General features: G+C 48.2%; 1 protein-coding gene across 3 annotated transcripts in view; it reads right to left on the reverse strand.

Moving 5' to 3' along the window:
* PDE10A (phosphodiesterase 10A) overlaps nt 1-24,492 on the reverse strand; it is a 339,438-nt gene that overhangs the window by 95,391 nt on the left and 219,555 nt on the right. For all 3 annotated transcript variants that reach the window (XM_042940270.1, XM_042940269.1, XM_042940272.1), the window contains exons 3-5: nt 21,027-21,055; nt 2,197-2,317; nt 1,130-1,179 (exon numbers count right to left, since the gene is read on the reverse strand). In XM_042940270.1, coding sequence (XP_042796204.1) covers nt 1,130-1,179; nt 2,197-2,317; nt 21,027-21,055 — 200 coding nt within the window. The remainder of the gene's footprint in view (nt 1-1,129; nt 1,180-2,196; nt 2,318-21,026; nt 21,056-24,492) is intronic.

Below are 24,492 nucleotides of genomic sequence, written 5' to 3' on the forward strand. Positions count from 1 at the left end.
TGGTATCTGAATAACTCAACTTAATGGAACTCTTGTCTCTGTACATGGAAGGCACTAGGAGAGATGCTGGGTGAATGCAAAGATAGTAAGAAAAGGTCCTTGCCCCAGAGAGCTTTTAATCCTGTAACGTAAATTTTTACGATGCAAGGGGAGGGAACAAAAAGGATCAACGATGGGTTCAGTGAATCGGCCAGGAAACATTTCTGTGCAACGACTTTTCATCCTTTGCATTACTGTATTATTTACGAGCACCATTAAATGTCTCGGAATATTTGCGTCTCTATTCCTATTACCATTTTATAAACCATAAATAGCACACATTTTGATTACTCATGAATACAAGCATCACAGTGCAAAAAGAAACCCCAAATCTCCAAGAACAATGCCTAACACATAAGAAATACGTAGTGAAATTTTTCCAAATGTATTTATAAATGCTTTCTATACAGTTAACCTATGAACGTAATTCTTATTGGCTCAGAATATTCTTTTAAGATGTTACGTGTGTGGTTTTAACGTCACAACAAAAATCAAATGCCAGTAAGCTGAACATCTTGAACTGCTTATGCACGCTGCATCTGACCATGGGCTGTGCTCTGAGTAAGCTGCAACAGAAACAGAGGCTCCAGCCTGTGGCACGCAACACGAAGACAGGCGCACCACGGAACAGGGTGAGCTACGGCCACCGCGGCTCGGGGGTCTCCGCGGAGTAACGCCGTCCCCGCACTGTTTCAGTGGCCTTCGGGAAGTCCAAAAAACTCACCTAAAAAATGCTCCACTTTCGTCCTTGCTTTATTCTACTGCAGGCAGCGTGCTGAAAAGGGCATACGCCGTCCCTGACACCCCAGCCCACAGTGCCGAAGCATCTTCTGTACAGAACGGTCTAGAGGTGCCATTCATAAGACAGGCCAAAACCAAAACAGTAAGTGAACTGTGAGCTTTCATGCCCAAACGTTGCCACGCTGGTGAGATTTTCACCTGGCAACAACCGTAGACAGAAACGAAATACAAAGTGAGTTTGAAGTACTTAATTGCCATGTGTCTGTGGTTTGTAGCCCAGCTGACCTTTTTTAAAGAGCTTATGACACGTTCTTATCTAGAGCACCAGAATCTAAATTCAGATACTTACGTTATTGCACTCTCCAAGGAAATACAGTGCAAATCCATCAGCTTTTGTGGCTGCCAAAGTAATAAAAAAGGAAGAAACTAATCTCAATGGAAGAACAGACCACGTATGAATTCTTTAAGGTGAGACCTCAGAGAGGAATCTTGTGAAAGGGCTTGTTAACATAATTAACGGTCATGCAGCGAATCGAGCCAACCAATTTATGGCTTTATTCAATGACATAGAACATTTTCATTCATTATTTATCAGCTATTGCAAACTTTAAGACGTGACATCCTCACATGCACACAGCAGCCAATGCACTACGCAATAATATGTTTGTGAAACTTTAAATGTTACAACTATTGGAAAATATGTTTCATTTAAGAACGGGATTTAATTGTTAAAGTACTAAAAAATACCAGACACAATATTCATAATAATGAGTAATCAAGGCAAGCATCACCCAAAGAGGATGATGCACGTATCCATGCAGCCTCACGAAGAGAACACGGCTGAACTCTCCTAACACTGCTTCAGGGCCATGTGAAGGCAGTTCCCACGGCAGGTAACCGATATTACTCCCGAGGAGGATCGCTTGCCTATAGACTCACGGTTCACTCCTTTTCACTCATGTGGCCTTGGGTCAAATATTTGGCCTGCCTTGGCCACAGCTTCCCCATCAGAAAACAGGTGATCAAGGTACGTACATCTGCCATCTGCCCCAATAAATTTAAAATGCTTTGTGTTGCTTAAAAATTAAGGGTTTCCTTCGTAAAGATGTGACTTAATTCAACAAAACTACACGTTCCAAAGAAACTAGGCTTTATTTAGAAAGCATAGTATATTCCATTTATACATCTGGCAGATACTTTTTTGAGACTGGGTAAGTTAGGAAGTTTTAGGTTTGACTCATTCTGGTCGTTTCAGAATAGAGTATTTTCACTTCAAACTTAGCCCCGAGAATAGAAGCAAATAAATGACTTGCATTTGCCTTGTAGTAAGTATATTACTCTTTCCATTTTCTGCAACAGAATAAAAGACACTTTGGTTCAAAAGTTCTACCAGAAGGAATATAAAACATTTCTTACCTATTTTAATGATGCTGCTCAATTCATAAAGGAGTAACTGATTGTCTCCTCCTGTATCTAATCGCTGTTCGATGTAGCTGTTTAATTCATACACAACTCCCTGCATATTCGTATCTTGGTACTTTTAATAAAAAAAAAAAAAAAGAAGAAAGAAAGAAAGAAAAAGAAAGGGCATAATTAAATACAATAAGATAAAAATTCCTTAATTTATAAAACATTTTATTAATTATATAACTTTGTGTGTGTGTGTGTGTGTGTGTGTGTGTATGTATAATTTTATGCTTTTACACATTATGCTTTTAAAGAACATTTATTTAAATATAATCTACTAAAAAACTGATTGCAAATTAAATTGCTGTGACATAGAATTATTTACAGGGGTGCCTGGGTGGCTCAGTCAGTTAGGCCTCCGACTTCGGCTCAGGTCATGATCTCACAGCGTGTGAGTTCAAGCCTTGCATCTGTCTCTGTGCTGACAGCTCAGAGCCTGGAGCCTGTTTCAGACTCTGTCTCCCTCTCTCTCTCTGCCCCTCCCCTGCTCACGCTCTGTCTCTCTCTGTCTCTCAAAAACAAATAATAAATAAAAACTTAAAAAATTATCGGAGCGCCTGGGTGGCTCAGTCGGTTGAGTGTCCGACTTCAGCTCAGGTCACGATCTCACGGTTTGTTGAGCTCGAGCCCCACATTGGGGCTCAGTTGACAGTTCAGAGCCCGGAGCCTGCGTTGGATTCTGTGTCTCCTTCTCTCTCTGCCCCTCCCCCACTTGTGCTCGGTCTCTCTCTCTCAAAAATAAATGAAGGTAAAAAAAAAAGATTTATAGGCGCCATGTATATTTCTATTAAAATACCAAGTGTCACAAATTACAGCTTTTATTTCTGAAGTTGTATATAGCTATTCGGTAAAAGTAGCATAAAAGTTTGCCAAAAGTGTGCTGCACTGGGTAAAACGAAGGTTATTATTCTCCAGCCACGTGCCACGATGGGGCCACTGCCCTGGTCCCATCCAAACTCTACCCCCGGCTCAGGAGGGAGCAGCTCTCGTGGCCACCCCGTGGCAGGACCAGCTAGCTGCCCCCGGAAGCCCAAAGCTCTGGGCTGCGGGGACACCGGCAGTAGAGGGGTTTGGGGAAAAGGCGGATGCTAGATCTTAGCTACTCCAGCACAAGCTACCGCTGTGACTTCTCTCCAAGGACCCAAAGGCTGTCTTCTAACGAGCCTCCTCACCACTAAGCTTGCCGCCCTAAGCCTGTTCTCCAAACAACGACCATGGTAAGTTCTATAAGCAAAATAAAATTCTGTCACATCCTGGCTTAAAGTCCTTCCCACTGCACTCAGAATAGCAGACTCCCCACGGGGTGGCCTCTCACATTCTACAAAATGTGGTCACTGTCTGCCTACGACACCGTCTCAAGCCCCCTTTCTCTTTCTGAACCACGCAGATATCTTTCGCTCCTAAAGGTCGATTACTCGCCATTCCTCTTCTTCCTTAAATTCCAGTGTAAGTGTCGTATCAGTGTCGGGTGTCCGGTATCATGATTTGGCAACTCCGTGCATCACCCAGGGCTCATCACAAGTGCACCCTTTAATCCCCATCACCTATTTCCCCCATGGTCCACCCCCTCCGCTCTGGTAGCCATCAGTGTGTTCTCTATAGTGAAGAGTCTGTTTCTTAGTTTGTCCTTCTTCCTCTTTTTTAACCCCCACCCCCTTTGTTTTCCATTTGTTTCGTTTCTTAAATTCCACATGAGTGAAGTCATATGCTCCTTGTCTTTTGCTGACTGAGCTCAGCATGACGTTCTCTAGCTCCATCCACGGCGTTGCAAAGCACTGTTCTCAACGAATGGCTGGGGAATGAAGGGATGTGGATGAACAGACGAAAGAATGGATGAATCAGTCCCTCAGTCGTTCTGCCAACAGGTACCGGTGATCCTGGCAATCTATCACACACCCTCCCCTGCACAGAAGAGATGCCAGGGCATTCACCCAACAACGTGCACTCAACGGAGATGCTGGGTTCCACGGGCTTGTGCTGGCTTGGGAGTACGTTCCAAAAGTGGCCAACGCTTTTTCAAATACAACTGAAACACCAGACCTTCCTGCTATCTCTTCCGGTCTGAGCAAGACTGGGCTGCTAGAGTGGATTTCTTCTAGAAGAATCCCCGAGCTGCATTATCACAGACGATCCCTGCACCGAGGCTGTGCGAAATACGTCCCGGAGGGTGCACTGGCACGTGTGCACAGGTGTGTGGTGTGGGCCAGGAAGGCCCATCCAAGGGGGTTTCTCAACGCACGGCGGGGGGCGGGGGTGGGGCCTGGCGCGGCAGGGCCATGTGGCTACGACAACACTCAGAGACGAAGCCGGGGTGGCTCGCATCCCGGACGGACCTGAAGCCGCCGTCGGAATGACCCGGCCAGGCGGCTGCCTGATCCCAGTGTCCCCGGAGCTGGGAGAGACAGGGTGGCCTGCTATCTTCTCATCCGTGTCCCCGGGAAAAGTTGCGGGTTTCAGCGGACACAAGTTTGACTTGATTCTCCGCGGCAAGTCACGGTGCCTGGACAAATTCCAGGCTGGAGCCAATTCACAGGCCCAGGATCCTCTGAGTGAAGGAGGGGCAGCCAGGGGGCCGTAGTTCAGGTGCGTCTCAAACGCGAGCCCCAGCCGGCGTGCCGACCCCTGTGGTGACTGCGGTCCGGAACACGCGTGTGCCACAGGCGTCCCCAGAGGCTGACAGAATCCCACCCTGACGATCGTCGCCGAAAAGGCTTGAAGACGCAAGACCCACAGAAGTCTGCAGCGACAGCTTCCCCGGGAGCGAGAACGACAGAGAGGAACCAGCGCGCGGGACCCCAGGGCATCAGAACGGAAGCCCGCCGGCACGCCTTCCTTCTAGGCTTCAACAGCAGCCGCGAGACTGCCGGCCGCATCTCCGAGACCCTCACCTAGTGCGGCCACTCCCGTGTCTGCCCCCGGGTCGGGCTCTCCGGGAGGTGCGTTCTCTGCTCCGGCCTCTGCCGGGCCTCCTACCTGGGGTCCGCCTCCCCCCCTTCAACCCGGGCACCCTGTCGGCTTGGCTGCACGCGGCCGCACGCAGACCACAGGCCTCCCGACCGGGTGCTGTGGCTCCGTACTGCGCCCACCGAATCAGTCGTAACTTCCCAGGTGCGCTCCGGCTGCAGATACTGCCCAGGTCCTCTGCTCGGGTAGACAGCCCTGTGTCGGGGCAAAGCCGGCAGAAAAAAATCAAGAGCGCTCCGAAAGCCCGATGCCCCCAAAGCGTGGCAGGGCCGTCTGGGGTCGCAAAAGCCTATGCTGTTCCCTCACCATCTGCAAACAGCATCCTAACTCGACTGCTGCCAGTTTTGAGGAACTCCAGAGAAAAGATTCCGTCCCAACATACTCTCTCTCTCTTCCTCACCAGTAATTAGAAACATTTGTTGTACATTTTTTCCCCCCCAAAGTCCTGGGAAAGAGCTTATCGGAGACTGAGGCTAACCCAAAGGAGAGCGAGGCGAAGAGACACAGATTAAGTCACGAGGACGGCGTCTGAATCCCTAGATCGGGACACACAGAGACCCTCCCGCCTAAAAACCTCACGCTAGACACACGGTGCTCGCGAACCGATTCGTTCTTTGAACACTTTCTCTCTCTTCTGGGGAGGGGAACCGTAGCTGGTCTCAAGCTGGGTTCTCAGTCACCCGACAGGAGTCCCTAGAAACACGATACACGGGCAGAGCCCTCGCTCTGACCACGCACCTCGGAGAGCACAGCCGTGGCCGAGGCCTGGGTGCGGGGCAGAGAGGAACGAACAGCTGTTCCCCACCTCTTCTGGGCCGGACGCGGTGTCACCCGTGGGAACAAGGAGGCGATCCACAACACGGGCAGCTTGTCGCGGGCTTTCCTTCCGCCGTGCCTCCGAGCTTTCGTCTTCGCAGTTGCGAAACAAGGAGGTTAAAGCGCACTGCCTTTAAAATAGTTTTCAACACGCGCTGTGATGATCTGTGCCCTAGGATTTTAATTTCGTCGTTCGACTTCAAATTCTAATCGTTAACCTGGCGGATGGGTGAGTGCACCCCGCTTCCTTTGATTCCTAGTGACACGATTGCATCATAAGAGCAAAATGTTCTCTTATGGCTACTCGTGCATATTAATGTCCTATCAACTCTCCAATATTAAAGCCCTATCGACACAGCAAAGATGATTCACAAGAGCCAAGTGGTCTGTCAGTAGATGAATGAATCAAGAAAATGCCACACACACACCACATATGTATACAAACTAGAGGAGATATAATATCAGAATATTATTCAGTCCATGGGGCGCCTGGGTGGCTCAGTCACATTTACATGTCCGACTTCGGCTCAGGTCATGATCTCACGGCTCGTGACTTTGAGCCCCGTGTCGGGCTCTGTGCTGACAGCTCGGAGCCTGGAGCTGCTTCAGAATCTGTGTTTCCCTCTCTCTCTGCCCCTCCCCCCTGCTCATGCTCTGTGTCTCTCTCTCTCAAAAATAAACATGAAACAGAAGTTCAGTCCTAAAAAAGGAGGAAATCCTGCTAATTTGTAGTAACACAGATGAATCTAGAGGGCATTCTGCTAATTAAAATAGACACAGAAAGACAAACGCTGTATTATCTCACTTACATGTGGAATCTAAAAGGCCAACCTCACAGGAGTATAGATCAGACTGGCAGGTGTCCGGGGCTGGGGTGTGGGGGAAATGGGGGAGAAGACGGTCAAAGGTTACAAACTTTCTGGGAGGAATGCACACTGGTACAGCCACTGTGGAAAACAGTCCAGAGGCTCCACAAGAAAGTAAAAATAGAATGACCATATGACCCAGTCATTCTACGTCTGAGTTTTTTACCCAAAGATTATGAAAACACTAATTTGAAAAGCTGTACGCACCCTTATGTTTGTAGCAGCATTAGTGACGACAGGCAACGCACGGAAGCAGCCCAAGTGCCCGTGAAAAGATGAACGGACAAAGAAGGTGTGGGGTATACACAGTGGGAGATTACGCAGCCATAAAAAAGGATGAGATCCTGCCACCTGCAACAATATGGATGGATCTAGACGGTATGATGCCAAGGGTCGGAGAAAGACAAATACCAGATGATTTCACTTATACGTGGAATTCAGGAAACAAAACAAAGAATGAGAAAAGGGAACAAAACCCAGACTCTTACGTACAGAGAACAAATCAATGGTTATCAGGGGAAAAGAGGTGCGCGGGACTAAAGACTGCACGTATTGTGATGAGCACCAGGTAACAGAACTGTTGAGTCACCATATCCTACACCTGAAACTAACGTAGCACTGTATGTCAGTTACACCGGAATTAAAATGAAAAAGATGATCATTTAAAAAAAGAGACAGAGATAGGGCGCCTGGGTGGCTTGGTCGGTTAAGCGTCCGACTTCGGCTCAGGTCATGATCTCACGGTCCGTGAGTTCGAGCCCCGCGTCGGGCTCTGTGCCGACAGCTCGGAGCCTGGAGCCCGTTTCAGATTCTGTGTCTCCCTCTCTGTCTGCCCCTCCCCTGCTCATGCTCTGTCTCTGTCTCAAAAATAAACGTAAAAAAAAAAAAAAAAAAAAAAAAGAGACAGAGGAACTTAAAGGAGTAAAACAGACACAGACACACACCAATCCAGTGGCACATGTAACCACTTAAGGACCCTGATTTGAACAAAACGACTTAAAAAGAATCTTTTCAGACAGTTGAGGGAAACTGAACATGGCCCGAGGATGAAGGTATTATTGCTACGTGGGGCTGTCTGGCATGAAAATGGCATGTAATTGAGGTTTATGTGTAAAAAAAATGTCATTTCCCAATAGAAACCCATACAGAAGCCTTTACGGCTGAAATCACACGATGACAGAGATTTGCTTTAAACTACACCAGCAATCAAAAAGGGGAGGGGACGTGCAGACGAAAAGAACAGCGACGTGGTCATCACTGAAGCTGGGTGGCAGGTACGCAGCGGTCGATATGCAATTCTCTCTTCTTTTACGTAGAGCAAGTGTCTATACACAAAAGGAAGTTAAAACGCAAAGAGAAGAAGAGACCAGTAACAGCCCAGGGAAGCACCGATCCCCCTGCTGCTCGTTTACTCAGCAGCCTTCCTGCGTGTCCACAGAAGACGGACACAACCCGCACCCCGTGTGAGTTTCAGAAAGCAAAGGACTTGGACGCGGCGTGGCCTTCAGCAGGTAGGGGACAAGCCAGCCAACTCTAGGACGTCTCTGCCCATTTGTGATCACTTAACTTCTACACAAATAAATGTGAAATACTAACTATGCACACTCAATAAGAAAGGTTACAAACTTTCAGGTATAAGATGAGAAAGTTCTGGAATCTCATGTAGAGGACGGGTCTGGAACCAAAACTGCTGTAGTCCAAATGGAAAACCGCTGGAAGGAGCCTTTCAGTGCTGTTGCCACACACATCCCAGCCCTGGCGGGCACGGGTGCGTCCCTTGACTTGACTGCAGCGACCGCTTCATAGGCACACGTGGATCAAGTCATCGTGTACTCTACGATGTACACGTACGCTGAAGTATATACCGTTCTTATTCGTCAAAAATAAAAATAAAATAATTTTTAAGCAAAAGAGTCCTTCAGAAAATAATAAACATCTCAGTAAAAATAATAAGAGCAACGACGACAAAGGACACGGAACATTTAATCTCTCCGTAAAATCTCCACGGTCCTTCCGAATCAGTCTTTGCCCCCAAGGCTACCACTATTTGTGACTTTTGTCCACTACAGATTAGCCTTGCTCGTTAGAATGTTATCTAAACGGACTCATGCAACGTGTCCCGTTTTGAACTCGAGTCTATCAGCCTGCCGCGATATCACTGAGATGCGTTCATTGCCGTGTCCCAGTGGTCTGTCCCTTCCACGGCTCGCTGCATGCTGTTGCGTGAACAAAAACAATGTGTTTCTCTGTTCTACCACTGTGGGTCGTGTGGGATGTTTGTGTTTCCTGGCTCTGGGATATTATGAATAAAGCTGCTGTGAACACCTTCGTGTGAACCCAGAAGAACCCAGAAGTCTTCCTGTGGACACAGGTTTTCGATTATCTTAGGCAAATCTGTAAGAGTGAAATTCGTGGGTCGAAAAGTAAATGTGTGTTTAACTTTTCAAGAAACTGCCAAACCCTTTACGGTGCTATATATTAAGTACGGTTATCAAACTGATTTAGGTATTTTAGGCTAAAATAAGTTATAAATAGGTCATCAGGTCACGCAAACACCACTGGCAGAAAAGTTCTAACCAAGAATGAGCTCTCACATGGGAAGTTACAGATGGCTGTGAGCCTCAAAGGCAAAGTGAATGGGGGGGAGGGTAGCAAAGAGGGTGCCACTGACACTTTTACAAAAAAAGTTTTAAAATCCAAGCAGGGGCGCCTGGGCGGCTCAGTTGGTTAAGCGTCTGACTCTTGATTTCAGCTCGGGTCACGATCTCATGGCTTTGTGGGCTCGAGCCCCGCGTCAGGCTCTCCACTGACAGCGAGAAGCCTGCTTGGGATTCTCTGTCTCTCCCTCTCCCTCTGCCCCTCCCCTACTTGCACCATCCCTGTCGAAATAAATACACTTTAAAAAAGTTTCGAATCCTAAATCTCAACCAAGGGATTAGTACACTCATCCTGAGCTTATCCTAATACTATGGGGAAAAAGCAAAAGCGAAAGCAGCTGCCTTTACTCGTCCTGCTCTGTCATGAGCACAGAGGAAAAGCCACGCAGAGGTGTTTCAGGGGTGTTCCACAGCAAGGCGGGTCCCCCGTGGCGCAGGAGAAGCAAGTGCACAGACAGCATCTTACAGAGACCCTGGAGGCCACAGGAGAGCAAAGAGCAGAGTACAGGGTCAGGACTGAGCAGGAAAGACCTTACGCCGTGAGTTCCCGTTAAAAGTGGTACAAACAAGCAGGCTGGGATTCCGAAAACCATGTTGGCTCAATATAAGGAAAAAGAAATAATGGAAACTTAACAATCCTAAAGGACATTATTGTAAGTTTTCAAAGGGTGGTCTATAATATTAACTAATTTAATTTAGGGCGAAAAAAGGTCCATGAGAGGAAAGGGCCTTTCTTAATAATAATTTAGGAAAAGGGATTCCGTGAGATACAACAGTTTTAAATCACTGAGGGACAGTGAGGGCAAGCATTTCTGGAAGGTGTAAGAAGGCTAGTACCAAAGGATTAAGTTATCAGAGCAGATGAATGATAAAGTTAAGCAAACCTGTCTAAGTGCTAAACTCAACAGATACATTTCTGAACATCGCAGGTGATCAGATCTTTTTCAACCAGGTATTCAGATAACGCCCCAACTCCCATGAAATGTAAATCCTCGCTGGGGAAAACATAAGCAAATATCAGCTTGGGGGGCTGGGGGGTCAGACGGTGAGGCTCAGATCACGATCTCACGGCTCCTGAGACCGAGCCCCGAGGGGGCGCTGTGCTGCCAGCTCACAGCCCGCGTGGGATTCGCTCTCCCTCTCAATAGAAACAAATAAACACTTAAAAAAAGGCAACGACAGCACCTACGACAAAAGTAAAACACTTGCACGACAGAAACCAGGCCTCGGGATGTGAGCCAGCCGCAGTGAGTGACGCTGATCTGTATAGCGTGCGGTGCGCCCAGGGCGTGGACCCTAAGGACCCCCTCACGGGACGAGACACTGCGTGCTGGCGGTGTTCGCTAGACTCGGGTGTAGACACGTCCAGGCACCGGGGCTCCAGCCGCACGGGCGGGACTGAGAAAGTGACACACGCGCCGTCTCGCAGGCAGCAAAGCCGGGGTCCCCTCCCCTCCCGCGCAGCTGGCGCCCGCGATCCCCCCTCCTTCGGAGGCGGAGCCCCACGCACCCGCCGCCTAAGACTTCTGTCCTCTCTCGCGCGGGCTCCCGCCGCTCCAATGAGATGCTGTGACGTCACCAGGGACCTCCACGTGTCCAGACCCCAAGGGTCACACGCGACCCCCGGGAGCAGGCGTGCGTGACGTCAGCCTGCTGCTCGGTGCGCACCGTGAACGCCCGCACCCCGGCCGCACGCCCACGCGGACGCCGCTCCGCTACCCCCTGTGCCACCCGTGTGAACGTCCTGTCGCCGGGCTGCTCTGCGCGTCCCCTTCTCTACTCGAGCCACGCTGGCGCCCTGGGCCACCCCCTCCAGCCCCACACCGTCACACCCCGTCCCCGGGCCGTCGGGTCCCACTCACTCGTGTTAACGCCCGGCCACCTCCTCACCTGCCCCGTCCAGAACCCTCTCAGCTCTCTCAAGCGGCACGCCAACCCTGGGCACCTGATGACCTCCCCCACCCCTCGACTTCCTGCACACACACCAACACCCCCCGCCCCATGTATGGCAACCCACCCTCCCAGGGTCAGACAGACCCCCCGGGCCAGCGTTTCCCCTCCTGTTCTACACCACGCATCCTGGGCAGCCAGCTCTACCTTCCAGATGCTTCTAGAACTGCACCGACCACCCCAGGCGCTGCTCCCCGCCCCCCTCATCGCTGTCCTGCTCCAAACCCTCCTCCTCTCTTGCAGGATCACTGCGCCAACCTCCTCCCCATCCCCCTTGGCAATGAAAAATCATTCTTCTAAAGTGCTGCTGAATAAACTTACTTTGCATTTCTACCCTTAGGTCTGCACTAGTAAAAGCGGTCGATAGCTTTTTCCGTTTTGTATCATGCTCTAACTTTTGTGTCAGGAATAAACTTTCCTCCTCCAACGAGTTCCTACCATAGCGCTTGAAATACATACCTTACATCATGTAGGAGTTTTCTTCTCTTTAATGTTTGGTGGAACTATCCAGTAAAACTTTTGGACATCAGGCCATTTTAGGTGGTTTTTACTAACTTTTCAGATTTTTCATCAGCTAATAGTATATTTAGGTTCCTAAACGCTTCTTCAGTTCTGATGACTTACCAATTTCCTCAAATTGACCATGACATCCAAATTTTCCAATGTATGAGTATATAGTATTCGCTCTTAAATTATGAATGGTCTCCTTGTTTATAGTTATACTCCCTTTCTGATTCCTGAATTAAGGATTATATTTCTTGAATACATAGCCAAATATTGTCTATTTTACTGATTAAGAAAATATGTTTTGCATTATTAATCACATCTATATTTTAAATCAAGGACCAATGATTTCTTCTCTTATTAATTTCCCCCTCTTCTGCTTTTTAGAAGTTTATTTTTGGTGTTCTAATAAATGAACATAGGAATACAAATTTTCATCCTATTTTGGCTGCATCCCTTAAATTTGGTTGACTTTATCCCCAGTTTACATTTGAGGCTTTGAAATATTATTTTTTTAAAAGACCACCGAGATAAACAGTGGCCAAAGTAGCGATTCAAATCTAGGAATTCAAACCTAAGTGTCATTTACATCTACACTAGGATCAGACAAGCTCTTTTCAACGTATCACAACAAAAGGCACAGAGACGCAGTTCACACGAAAAGAAAACCAGCTATTTAACTATGGAAAGATGCTTATTTGCTCTAAGTAAAAATATTAAAACAATGCCACTGCCATTTATGCCATTTATATAACTGTTAATTTGGCTAAAATGAAAGCACAAACTGGAAAAGTTGATAAATGTCTATTAAGTGAGTATTAAATGCCATAAAATATGTCCATTAACCTATTAACCTCAGACCCTGGCATTTTTCCTTCGGAAGTATTTCATAAGAATAAAATTTCCAGGGCGTCTGGGTGGCTCAGTCAGTTAAGCATCCAATTTCAGCTCAGGTCAGGATCTCACAGTTCCTGAGTTCGAGTCCCCCATCAGGCTCAAGCCCTGCTTCGAGTAACCTCAAGCCCCGCTTTGGGCTCCACACTTTCTTTCCCTCTCTCTCTCTCTCTTCCCCTCGTGGGACTCTCTCTCTCCCTCTCTCTCACATGTGCTCTCTCTCAAAAATGAATAAGTAAATAAAACTGCCATACACATAAAGATAGTAAGTCTATGAAAAATTAGAAACAATCTAAAGATCCAACGATCCAACTGTGAGAAAGTAAATACCGCAGAGAAATTCAAGGGGATCGTTTCAGTCACTAAATACAATATGAGACTGCATAACATAAGGACCTACTTACAGCATAATGCAAACTAAAAACACCAAAAATCACAACTCTATGCGCCCTGTTAACTACTACTGCATAAATATGTGCACGTGAAGAAAAGACCAGAAGGAAATCTTCGTTAACAGCCATCGCTGACGGCATTAAGGTGATCTTAATTTTATTTCTGAGGCGTAGTTCTGGTTTTTTCAAAAATGCAAGTATGAGTGATTTTCAGTAGACTGAAGCAGCACTGGGTAAGGTGGATGGATGGGCACAGGATCCAAAGCACAGCTGTTAGAAGACCCTTTGCAAAGAAAGTTAGTGCATGATACTCGACCTCAAACGCAGAAATAAGAGATGCTGTGACACACAAACTAGCAAACAAAAGAGGCTTATATCAAATAGCCTGACTCTTCTCATAAATATAGTCAGCTATAATTTGAGAATGATGGAGACGAGGTTAGCGTTCATGATTCAGAGGGGAGGAAAAATCCTGAACACCTGCCACACAAAAGAAGTCTCCTCAAGCTTACCAAAGGAAGGCAAAGAGCACCCGCACTTAGCAAAAGCAGCTCATACTTAATGGAAAAAAATGACACAGCCAAGAGGAAGTGGAGACATTCACAGCCGTGTATCCCCAGTGCTTTTCCCAACACCGCTGCAATGCGCCCTCAGAAAATTCCACTCACAGGAAAATTCCACACCTATATCATAATGATCTGGTCAGTCCTTTAACGATTTCACAAGGCTCACATGCTTTTAATTTCCAGGGCATTCATTCATGTCACACGGTGTTAATGGCATGCTTGCCCTGAAACGGATTCGGACAATAACTCTGGAAATCCCGAATTCTCACTCAGTGACTGGTTAGTCAAGGAGCACAGGTATGAGGACATCAAGGTGGCTGCTGGTCAAGCTTTTACTTCCGGTCACACGATGTAGGCAGTTATCCGAATCTTCTTCACGCTTACTTTTTGAGAGAAGATGCGTCTCAATCATCCGTCCTGGATTTTATGCAGCATCTCAAGAGAGGTCGATTAAGGAAATACTACCCTCCAACCCCTCAGGGTCCAACACTCCTGATGCAAAATGTCGAGCAAAAACAATTTTAAGTTGTAAAGAAGGAAGCACACAGATAGTACAAATGAAAACAAAAGAACCGAACAGCAGGGAGAAAACTCCTTGTGTGAAATTACCAACACATGCCTCAAGACAAATGCTCAATTTTATATTGAGCCTTCCGCGAGAAACTGAGCACTGCTCTTACAACTGAGTTAGGAGTGAACGCATTTAGAAGTAAAATAATCTGTCTTGAGTTACCCAACTTCCTGTTAGGCTGGGTGAGGTCCCCACACCGCTGTTAGCATCTGTCAGTATTCAGACGTACCTCTTTACCACCTCGACTTTTGACTATTACAAAGCAGTAGGACTTCAATCCAATAAAACTAGATTCTATAAAGAGAAGGTTGAAATAAATCTCTGACAGTGAAATGAACAAACAGAAAAACAAAACCAAAGCAAAGCAAGGGGTGGAGAAGAGAGAGGGAGAGAGGGAGGGAGGGAGGGAGGGAAAGGGAGAGAGAAGTTTGCAAATGTTTGCAGGCTACTGTTTTCTAGAGATTCCATCACATCTTAGAAAGTCGGACCCACCATCACCCGGATGCCGGTCCTACTGCACACAGCTGCCGACCCGACCCACCTCCCCTCCTCCCTCCCTGCTGACAAGAACCCTTCCGCTGAGCCCTGGAACTCACTGTCCGTCATCAGCAAACCCTTTCTCTTCTTAAACTCCTCTGAGAGGAAAAGCTGTTTACCTTTTTGCCCGGACTGGAAACCTTTCCTCCCCTCCTGATCATACCACTTCCTAGACTGAAGTGGATTATCACACGATGCAAAATTAAGCTGCAGAATGTATGATTGTGGGTATGAGGCACGTCACGCAGAAATTCTTAATAAATACAGTTAATAGATATTTTACAAATACGAGCAAGAGACGGACTATCCCAGGAAAAGCGATGAGTCACAAGTTTCGATTCCATTACAATCTCTCCCCTCTCACTTGGTCAAGAACTAAAGATGAAAACAGAGAAACGGGGCAACTGCCACCGTTGGTGGCCACGTGCCACCAACTTCAAGGTGACATTAAACTAGTGACACCAAACTGAAAACAGGCACCAAGGGCTGACTCAAAATTGCCCGTCCCGAGAACAGCACCGTTGCACGAAGTCAGCAGCAAATGCTCTGGGGAAACTGATGACCCAGGACGCCAACTGCTGTGAGCTCCCCCTGCTTACGCCGCAGGGCCCCGTGTTTAGGAATACACTGAGCGGAAATCCAAGGGAACCAGGATTCAATAACGGAATTGAGCGTTCCTTCAGTTTCACAAAATCACTCAACAGGCCGGATGTAGCCGTACTGTTTCCCAGGCCAGGTCAAAACGACAACATCGCAAAGAAATCTTGCTTCCAGTACAAGCGCTTTGTTTCCCTTAAGCTACAGACAAGTGACAGATAAGCTTCTCCTGTGGGGGTGTCCACAACTCTGTTCGATCACTGTTCCCCTGGGTCACCCCCTACTGAACTGGTGTCGCTGAACGTCACTCGCTGGGATTCCATCACAGTATCCGATAGGAGAACTCAGACAACACTCACACTTACGGTACGTAGAGACGAGGAACTTCTACCTCTGAACACCAAACCTAACATCATTCGAGGATAAACAAACATAAAAAATACAAGCCGACAACGTAGCCTCTTAACATAAATAACAATATCAGAGAGGAAGGAAAACCACCAAAAATACGCAAGGTGTCGGTCGGTATTACAGGAGGACGCCCAGGACAAAGCTGATTTTGGGTGTCGTGGGAGGGAGAATCGGGGCAAGATGAAGTTTGGGAAAGCAGCTGCTTTCAAAAAACGAGTTAGTAAGAATTTATCGATGATGTCAAAAGGCACACGAAATGAAGAGAAAGAACCAAAATACAGAAGGAACTTTTTTAATTAAAAAGAGCCACTGTACGTTTAAGAAGAATAGCACCAGTACAGAATTATGCTGCCAAAGGCCATGTCGATGATGCAGAGAGAAAATCTGAGTGGTTCTTCTAAGACACATTAGGAGAACGGGAGAAGAGAAAGACCGGGTATCTGGTGATCTGGAAGAGAACAAAATAAAGAGGACAGCCCCAACGGGCCAAGAAAGACACACACAAAATACGCTGAACGAAACCAGGACTTGTAAAATGGATTCAGAAAGCTCATCGCCTGCCAGGCTCAATTAACAAAAGCTAACACATTTACATACGACCTGGGACAAGTAATGAATTCTAACAGCAAATGACAGTTGGCTAAATATTCAGAAAAGAAAACAGCAACATTTACAAGGGAAAAACGAGAGAATCAAGACGTAACGGAACGCATCTACAGCATTTTGAGGGACAGAGAGGCTATCCAAGAATTCTAGACCCAGCCAGAATCTGCTTATGTCCTAGCAGCTCTGCATCCAAATACACTTCTTATCCTGGCATTTTCTCTCCCTTTCCTGGTCATGAATGTTTTGACTTCTAAGCTGGAACGTCAACATAGTACCAACAGTAATAACACAAGAAAAGATTGATCGTGCTGACTAGATGCAAACGAGTGACAGATGTGGCTGACAGCACATCCCTCCAGATGTTGGCCTGCTCAGCCTCTGTGACCTGGGCTTTCCTGCACTTGGCCCCAGCCTCCTCCTCCTGATGGCCTCCCTGCCCTGCACGCTGCAGGCAGCCTCCCGTCTCAGGCCTCTGCACCTGCTGTGCCACTGCCTGGAAGGCTCTACCTGCCCCCCACCCGCACCCCCCAGCCCCCGGCAAGGTTCACGGCCTCATGTCTCTTCTTTCCGTCCTCGGTCACCGCCCTCGTGAGCCACGCCTGGCTGCACGTGCCCGCATGCAGCCCGACACCTCGTACCCTGGTTCTGTCTCTACCGCATCCATTACCATGGGACCCAGTGCATGTGTTCGGCACTTGTGTTTACCGACTCCTCCCCACACTGATGGAAACACTGCGATGGGAGAAGTTCCGCCTAGTTTCCTCCTTGATGGGCCCAGAGGAATGGGGATCAGTCTCTATGTGGCGAGTGAGCGACGGTGTGTGACCAGAAGAGTACAGCCGACTGCTCAGGATTATGCTGACTTTAGCAAAGGCGTCTGACACAGCATCTCCCATCCTTCTTATGGGTGGAATCTCCACGTGTGGCACTGCCCCCCCCCTTTACTTAATAAACTGAAAAGGGGGCGTAGGAAAACACCTTGGAAAAATGACTCAAATTTGTAGCTTCAAAACAGAGAAATAGAGAAGGTTAGGTAGCAGAAGTAAGACTTTCCTCAAAATGCTGGGATGGTTCAAAACCAGATAAAATGCAGCTTAAATAAATGTACAGCCTTAGAGTTAAATTTATTTATTTTTAATCCGTGATAAAGAACTTTTCTTTTTTTAATTTTCTTTAGCGTTTATTTATTTTTGAGAGCAAGAGCGTGAGTAGAGGAGGAGCAGAGAGAGAGAGAGGGAAACACAGAATCCGAAGCAGGCTCCAGGCTCCGAGCTGTCAGCACAGAGCCCGACGCGGGGCTCGAACTCATGGACCGCAAGATCGTGACCTGAGCCGAAGTCAGACGCTCAACCGACTGAGCCCCCCAGGCGCCCCGTGACAAAGAAGTTTTCGTGGTTCTCTTCACTTAACTGACTTTTCCTTCTTAATCTCCTTTGCGAACCTTTCCATGTCTTCTCCACGAAACAACTGGAGTGTCCAGAGTTTAGTGCTCAGACCCTTTTTCTCCAAAGACAAACTGCCTCAGTGATGTCGTTTTGTCCCCTGGCACTGTCCACGAGACACCGTCCCCCAGGAACCTCTATGTCTCCAGCCGTGACCTTTCCTCCTGGCTCAACAGAAGCAGCTTCTTTCTAACCATCTCTGTGATGTCTGTCTGAGAAGTCCAGACTCACCGGCCTCACTCCCCGACACTCGTCCTGCTGTCCCCCCCCCCCCCCCACCGCCGAGTTACTTGTAAAGAAAAACTTCTTTCTAGCAGGTGCTGACACCAAATGAGCCAGGAGTCGTTCCTGAGCCCTGTCTTCTTACCACAGATAGGCCGTGAACAAAGTCTGTGAGCTCTTGCTTCCTAGTACGCCTGACGAATGCTCACACCCCACGGTTAAAGCCCGCACGCCAGCCATCACCACCCCCTGCCTGCATCCCCTAAACTACCCTCAAGCCCTCTGTGCCCACGCTCTCCCCACTGTGTATACTCTCAGCCCAGCAGCTACGGGGACTCGCCTAATGTTTAAGTTAGACTGTGACCCACAGACACCTGGGTGTCTTAGTCGGTTAGGCACCCAACTTTGGCTCAGGTCATGATCTTGTGGACCGTGAGTTCGAGCCCCTTGTAGGGCTCTGTGATGACAGCTCAGAGCCTGGAGCCTGCTTTGGATTCTGCGTCTCCCTCTCTCGCTGCCCCTCTCCTGCTCGTGTGCACTCTCTCTCTCTCTCAAAAATAAACATTAACAAATTTGTTTTTAAAGTTAGACCGTGACCCAGTGGTTTCCAATCGTTCTCAGAATTCCACCCACAGCCTGTGCAGTGAGTTCCCAGGCCTGAACCCCCCTTCTACTCCAGCCCCAGCCCTCGCTGCCCTTCTGCCCTTCGTCTCCTCCTTCTGGACGGTTTTCTTATTCCCTCCGGTCTCTGCTCAAGTGTCAACTTCTCAAATAAACTCCCCCGACCACTCTCTGTCTACAAGTTTCTTTACAAAGGGAATTCTCCCTTAAAACCGTATTACAGATGCACTGTTTCCAAGGAGTTACCTGTCCCACCTCACGGTCTCGGCGTCCTGCCACAATGGGTCCGTAATGTCAAGTCACAGCTGCCGCCTTCTAAAAACCTACTGATAATGTACCCTTTGTCTAGAGAGCGTCGGCCAGACGCTATGGAAGCATTTTGAGAAACTGTTTTAAAAGTAAGTATGTTTCACCAGAAAAGAGAGGACACAATCCCTCTACTCAAAGATGCTTTGCCCAGAAAGAGGCGCACTGAGGATACCATGACACGGTCATTATCTGAATCCGAGATGTCTTGCAGTGATATTTTGTGTAACTAAAATACACAGAAACGTATTCAGTAAAAAAAAAAAAAAAAAAAAAAAAAAAAAAAAAAGGCCACTCTTCGCCTATACAACTGTTCTACCCAAATATAACCTAGTTTATATTTAAAGGAGTGGGATGCGATCGCCAAATCGGTTATAGCACCGCGGTAGGCAATCTCTGTATCTGGGGACACTGGAGGCAAAGAAAGAGGGTTCTGGAGAACAAGGGAACAGAGTTAACATCCTGACATAAGCCGAGGGCAGAAATACAATTCTAACTGCTGTCAGCACAACGGAATGTCGGGAAAACACCCAGATCGGCTACAACAACCCTATTCCTTTCCCCACCTTCCTCAAAACAACACCGAAATCTAAAATTTCTTCAGAATTGTAAACGCTAAACTGAGGGTAGGCATTCCTTATAGTTTAAGTCAAAAACCAAAAAGGACGACTGGTGAGCCAACTGGAGTTTCCTTCCCGACTGCCCTGATTCACAAAGTGCACAGAGCTGCTTCAGACATGTGACAAGACAGTGGCACCCCAGCAGCGTACGACCCGGCCCGCGCTCGCTTCTCAGCCGCCCTCTTTGTCCTCAAGCATCACGTTTTAGCCTTTGCCGCTCCTCCCGGGGGATACAGAAGCTCCAAGCTGACCCTTCCGGCCCCTGCCACACCTTGGAGCACCCAGACTGGGGAACTTCCCACTTGCGAGCTCTGGTAACCGTGGCGGTCTCCGGTCCAACCCCGTAGAGGTTGCTGTGGACGGAGGGGATGGTGCCCAGCCTGCAGGGATGGCCTGGTCATTTTTGAGCTTCCTTTCTTCAGATTTTCAAAAGTAAAGGAAGATACCTGTGCAGGTGAGCCTACGAAGAGCACTTCAGCTTGTGTTTTATAAGAGCGATGTCTCACCTAAAGTCGTGTCCAACGCAATTCAAACTGAGTATTTCCACTACTGAATCCACGTTTAAGATCTTTATGGATACAGTATAATTAAAATGTGTTTCTATGTAATTCATTATGACTCTGCAGTCCAAGCACAGCATGCTCAGGGCTTTCGGTACTCGTGCCCCATCAACTCTTATGTTTGCTAGGTCTCTTAAAGCTCCCCCTAAGTCATTTCTCTTGGACGTGAAAACGGCGCATTTAATGTTTCCTAAAAGTACGGAAGAAGGTCACGTCTTGAACACACAAGTGGTCGCCTCCTGTTGTCGCAGAGAGAAGGTGCATGAACTGAAAGGCAGGGGATGGGCAGGTAACAGGCACCTTGCGGGGGAGCGTGGGGAGGGGACCTCCACGCCTGGGCTGGGAAAACGCCGTGCCGGTCGGTGTCGGCTTCTCTTACGGTTTCTCAAGAGAAGCCAGAAATCCAGTCTTTCCACGCAGTCTCTCGGTGCCTCATGCTGGCAACGCATTCAGAAAACCCCATGAGCATGTGCGGGCCAGACGAGACGCAGCTGTTGGCCGTGCATGGTTTGGGGCCTCCCGTTTCCAACCGCTCATGAGCCATGCTCCGGAGAGGACAGGCAGTGCTCGGCGTTCTGTTTCTAGTGCTTGAACATGTGAGAGCACTGCAGACACGTACATCCGAGAGTATTCATTTCCCACACGGTGGGAGCAGGAATTGTATTCGCGTTACTTACCCTGCTGACTTCCTTAGGAGCCGATTCATCTGGGGGAAAAGGAAGGGAAAACACAATTAGAGACTCTGAGTAGCTTCTGAAATGCAGACTATGTCATTCACGCTCAATAAACTAGAAGGCCGTCTGGCTATGCTTCCTATTACAAAATCTAAGAATTTGGCCTCAACCGTGCGTCAAGTAAAGGTTACACATGATAGAGTTAGAGGTACGTGCAAAGCTGGAGGGAAAATGAAATACCACGGGTCATTTTCGAGACTGCCTTGTTAGAGGCTCTGAAACCGTAGCGTCTGCAAACAACCTTCTAGATGCCACAACCGCACGGACATCGCAAGTGACCCTTAACGTCTGTGCTGCCGGGTTAATTACAGCATTCCTTCCCTGCTGGAAGAGGACGCGTCCCCGCACGGCACCCTGGTCAAGGCTCGAAGACCCCGGTCCACGATGCCGCTCTGTACCGTGGGTCCCGGGGGCGCTGGGGGCCTGCCTGGGCCAGCCTGTCGGCAGTGTTACCGCAAAGCGAGCCTGGTGGATGGGTGGCGCCTGGTCTAGGTGAGACGCTCGGAAGGGCTCTCCCTGGGGGGGGGGGGGGGGGGGGGGGGGGGGGGGCTGGCCACGTGACCCGAACATGCCTACGTGGCCAACAGGGTACAAGGAGCAAAGCGGCCAAGACGCTGCTTGAGGTCACTGGTTCCGACCCACAGCACACGCATGTGGCCCTCGCCGAGAGGGACTGGACCGGAGCCCTCCCTGGGAGGCCACCCGGAATTCAGTGCTACTGCCGACTCGTGTCCTCACCAACCGGATCGTGTCTAAGTAGCAACATTAGCGCACACCGAACACGCCCCAGAGCTCGTGTGCTCCGTTACTCGAAAGCACGGCCGGACTGATCCCGACGCTGGCAAAACCGCGCCCCCCGAGTTCAAACGGGGTTTGCGCTTCCTCTTTCGACATCCTTACGAAGTAAACGGCTGAGTCCTGTCGTTTGCTTTTTCCTCATCTTTCTCCAATTCGCTGCTTATTTCCACAGATACCAAGTCCGGTGCCAAACTGCACGGCAACCGGCAGCCTCCAGACTGGCCCCTGAATCCGGTATCTGCCCTGGCGACCGTACTCCACACGCACGCACACGCACGCGCACGCACAGAAACGCACACACGCATGCGTACAGCCACACACGCGCAAGCAGGTGTGCACACGCGGAGGCGCATAGCAACTCACCCACGCACGCGTACAGCCACATGCATGCAGGCACACCCACGCGCACCCGGGCACACGCGCACCCACGTCCGTCCTGTCCCTCAGATGCTTCAGAACTTAAAGGCAATCAGATTTCAAAGCTGGCTGCATAACGACTTCACCTGGGGCCGTTCGGAAATGACCAAGTGTGGCCCCCTGGGGAGCAGATGGGCAACACGCGGCCCTCAGTTTTGCAAGTATTCCATTAATACGCACTTGTTGACGACGTATGCCTTCTAACTGTTCCCTAGCGATTTGAGTACTGCATCTGATTGCCCCGAGAAGATCCCTAAGCAGGTTACAGGAAAAAAACTTACGTTGCCCTCCACGCGGAAATGCCATCACCGCAGTAGTCAACCTACTCTTCGACTCCCAACCCCTGACCTCTCCTGAAGCCCCCTGGAGACGGGAGGGACCGTTCGGTTTGATCATTACCGCCAATTTCTTAACGGATTCGAAAGGGACGAAGGCTTCTACGTTTTTAATTTTTATCTAAGACGTTCAGTAAGTGTGGGCAAACGTCCCAATGGATTAGGAAGCACATAATGAAAAGCAGCCATTGTACAAACAGGTTTCCTCTCCGGACCGAATGGCCTTCCCGACTGTGGCACGTGGATCCTTCCCCTCTCCAGTCATCACGAAGATCTGAAGGCTGGTTCAGATGTTCCCTTTGGTGTCTCCTTTAGTTGTACTTGGCACTTCTCCAACTTGAGCGTGCGTAAGACGCTACACCAGGATGTATTTATAAAAACCGACTGGTGTTTGCTTCAGGGGCAATATAAAGTATTTGAAAGAAAAAATTTTACCCACAGCTGATTTCTAGATTCCCACCATACGCAGGGATTCACAAATGTACCCCTATCTCTCCCTCCGACTCAGGAGTCAAGTTTTGTTAAATGGATGTCATATCTATTATACTTGGGGAACGTGGTATTTTAGCCGAAGAAATTAATGGGCACAGTGAAATCTGCTGGAAGAAGGAAGCTGCTTCCTCTTTCCTAAATGCGGAATATTCACGTAGCTGAACTCTCTTGCCCAAAGAAAATGCAGGCACGTGTAAGAGAGCTCTTAGAATGTCTCCCCTGTGGAAGAGTGGTGCCTCAAGGACAGAGACCAGGGGCTTGAGGCGTGGACCACCGTTGGAAGCCCACACCCACAGTCACCTGGGACACTGCTTCGGGCAAGCTGGCCGACTCCTTTGGCCGCCTTACAAGTCTGAACTGAAAGAACATCCCTGCTGACATAATTCGCTTCCGAAGAACAACTTTCCCCACAAAGACATTTTCAAAGGAACAGAGCAGAGAAGCACCCCATCCTCCTCATGCAAAACATCTCACGATCGCAGGGGAAGAGCCCAGGGCTCAGACTGTCTCCTGAGAGCCCACGACTGCCATGTCTCGGTGCCCTTCCAACACGCACTGAGGACTGAACTGTCGCCACCACGGAGCACAGAGTTCAGCAGGAAAGCTTGTTTTAAAATGAAAGGTGTTGGGGACCATGGAAAAGTAAGGAACTGCCATGGATGCAAGATTCTGAATAATTCACGAGCATCGAATTAGTAACAAGAACGTTCGCAAGAGCAGATATGGATTTTTACGCAGCTGTAGGGGTTCGATTCACATTTGTTTATTCAACAGATATGTACCACGGAATGGTTATATGGCGGGCATGATCCCTGTTCTCAAGGCGCTCACACTCTGGCAGGATAAATAAACAAGAAAACAAAACCTAATTTGAGAGCGGGGTTGTTTATAACTGTTTAAAGAGACACTTGTTTTTTAACAACAGGAGAAAAAAAAGAAAGTATCTTCAATCTCAACATTATTTTAGTAACTTTTCAATGTCTTAGGAAGAACAGCTCATGGAATAAAAAACCGAATTTCATTTCTATAAATAAATGTTCCCTTTGCTTTCTCCTTTAGTTTTGCTTGGTGCTTCTCAAACTTGAGCGTGCATAAGACGCTTCACCAGGATGTATTTATAAAAACCAACTAGTTTTTGGCTTTAGGGACAATTTGAAGTATTTGATTCATGGGGATTACCTTCATGGGAAGTAGTTAACTTTGACTATTTTATAAATCTTTAAAACTCTGCATCCATTCGTACTTTCATTTTTGTGATCACTTTTGCTATTTCCTTGATATGAAGCGGGATTTCAGGAATGAACACACACATAATTAGAACGTAAAGGAACTTCGACTATGTGACGGCTGATTTAAGTTCTGTGGCT

The sequence above is a fragment of the Panthera leo genome, chromosome B2 (genome assembly GCF_018350215.1).
Source record: "Panthera leo isolate Ple1 chromosome B2, P.leo_Ple1_pat1.1, whole genome shotgun sequence".
Classification (NCBI taxonomy): domain Eukaryota; kingdom Metazoa; phylum Chordata; class Mammalia; order Carnivora; family Felidae; genus Panthera; species Panthera leo.